Raw genomic sequence first — 1,841 nt, forward strand, 5'->3', positions numbered from 1 at the left:
ACCATACTCGCCGCCAGTTTCTCACGTTCCACCCCTGTACATTCGTACACCAGCGAACACGTAAATGTCGATGTTGACGTCGCAGTTCCGAATGATTTGTGCAGACGCCCTTCTCAAACCAAGTATGCGTCCAGCAGTGTTCGTTGCTGTGGCAGTTCAGTGACGCAAGTGCAGAACCCGGATGTAGCGATCTTGAGCTGCAGTTGCTATGCGAGGTCTTCCACTTCTGGGCCGGTCTTCAGCTGACTGAAACTGCTGGTACCTGTTCCAGAGACATGAAATGGTGCTCTGATGGACGTCCATGTGGTGTGCGACTGCTGAATGCGATTCACCTAACTGGAGGCGGCCTATTGCAATGTTTCGATTCGGCAGGTTTAGTCTTAGCATCTTGTAACTCGTCTACGTCCAAACGGAAATGAGGCATCATTGTCAGCATTGCAGCTTTAAATACCCATCACTACCCCAATCTTTTCCCCGAGTTTGACGTGCATTGGCCAAAATCTTACCATTTCACGCCGATGTTCTGCAATTGTCGCACAACGTGCGTTAAATTTGTTTTAGGGTCCATTAACAAACATGGTCATTCAGCAACATTGTAAAAAAAAACGATATTTTGTCAAATCAAACACTTTTCTTCTTTCCCTATCACATAGGCGTTTCTGTTTTGACAGTGTATAATATAAACAGACGTTATCAGATATGATATTCCTTGGCGTTATTTTTAAAATTAACAAACTCGCATTGCTACGGCTGGAACAATGTGATTGTATTAAACTGTAATGACTGTAATGGGAATTTACGCCTAATACATTGGATGTATATACAAACAATAGCTGGATCTTGGTGTTGGCTTACATGACCAGCACTCGATATTTAAATATCTAAATCCGGCTCTCTATTAATTGCAACTTCTGCATATTTGCACATTATGTATGTGCTTGTATGTGCGTTTGTGTGTGTATGCACCAATGAAAAACAGCAATATATCTTTAGCAATTAGCAAAAAAAAATGTTCAAAGCATAAGTCTTACACTAAATAAAAGAAGCCTGCTTATGTAAAGAATCACAAAACCAAAGTTATAATGTCAGTATTGTTCATATTTAGAATTTCGTGTGTCTAAACAAAACTCTATAAAACATCGTGCATATACACAGTGTACACTAAAGAATGACAAAAATCTATAAAACATCGTGCATATACACAGTGTACACTAAAGAATGACAAAACTCTATAACTAAAGAATGACAAAACTCTATAACTAAAGAATGACAAAACTCTATAACTAAAGAATAACAAAACTCTATAAAACATCGTACATATACACAGTGTAAACTAAAGAATGACAAAACTCTATAAAACAACGTACATATACACAGTGTAAACTAAAGAATGACAAAACTCTATAAAACAACGTACATATACACAGTGTAAACTAAAGAATGACAAAACTCTATAACTAAAGAATGACAAAACTCTATAAAACAACGTACATATACACAGTGTAAACTAAAGAATGACAAAACTCTATAAAACAACGTACATATACACAGTGTAAACTAAAGAATGACAAAACTCTATAACTAAAGAATGACAAAACTCTATAAAACATCGTACATATACACAGTGTAAACTAAAGAATGACAAAACTCTATAAAACATCGTACATATACACAGTGTAAACTAAAGAATGACAGAACTCTATAACTAACGAATGACAAAACTCTATAAAACAACGTGCATATTGTTATGATAATCTGGTTTTAAGTTAAATCTGGCTTTGGGTTATGTAATATGGACGTTTTTATCGTCGGGTGAAAATTCAAGTAAAAATATGGAAGAT

At 36.0% G+C, this 1,841-nt stretch overlaps 1 protein-coding gene across 1 annotated transcript in view; it reads left to right on the forward strand.

Moving 5' to 3' along the window:
- Positions 1-64: 64 nt before the first annotated feature.
- The window catches only part of LOC121386154 (fibrinogen C domain-containing protein 1-like), a 6,860-nt gene continuing 5,083 nt past the window's right edge, over positions 65-1,841 (forward strand). The window contains exon 1 of the mRNA XM_041516953.1: positions 65-122. Coding sequence (XP_041372887.1) covers positions 65-122 — 58 coding nt within the window. The remainder of the gene's footprint in view (positions 123-1,841) is intronic.

This window comes from Gigantopelta aegis, chromosome 12 (genome assembly GCF_016097555.1).
Source record: "Gigantopelta aegis isolate Gae_Host chromosome 12, Gae_host_genome, whole genome shotgun sequence".
Taxonomy (NCBI): Eukaryota; Metazoa; Mollusca; class Gastropoda; order Neomphalida; family Peltospiridae; genus Gigantopelta; species Gigantopelta aegis.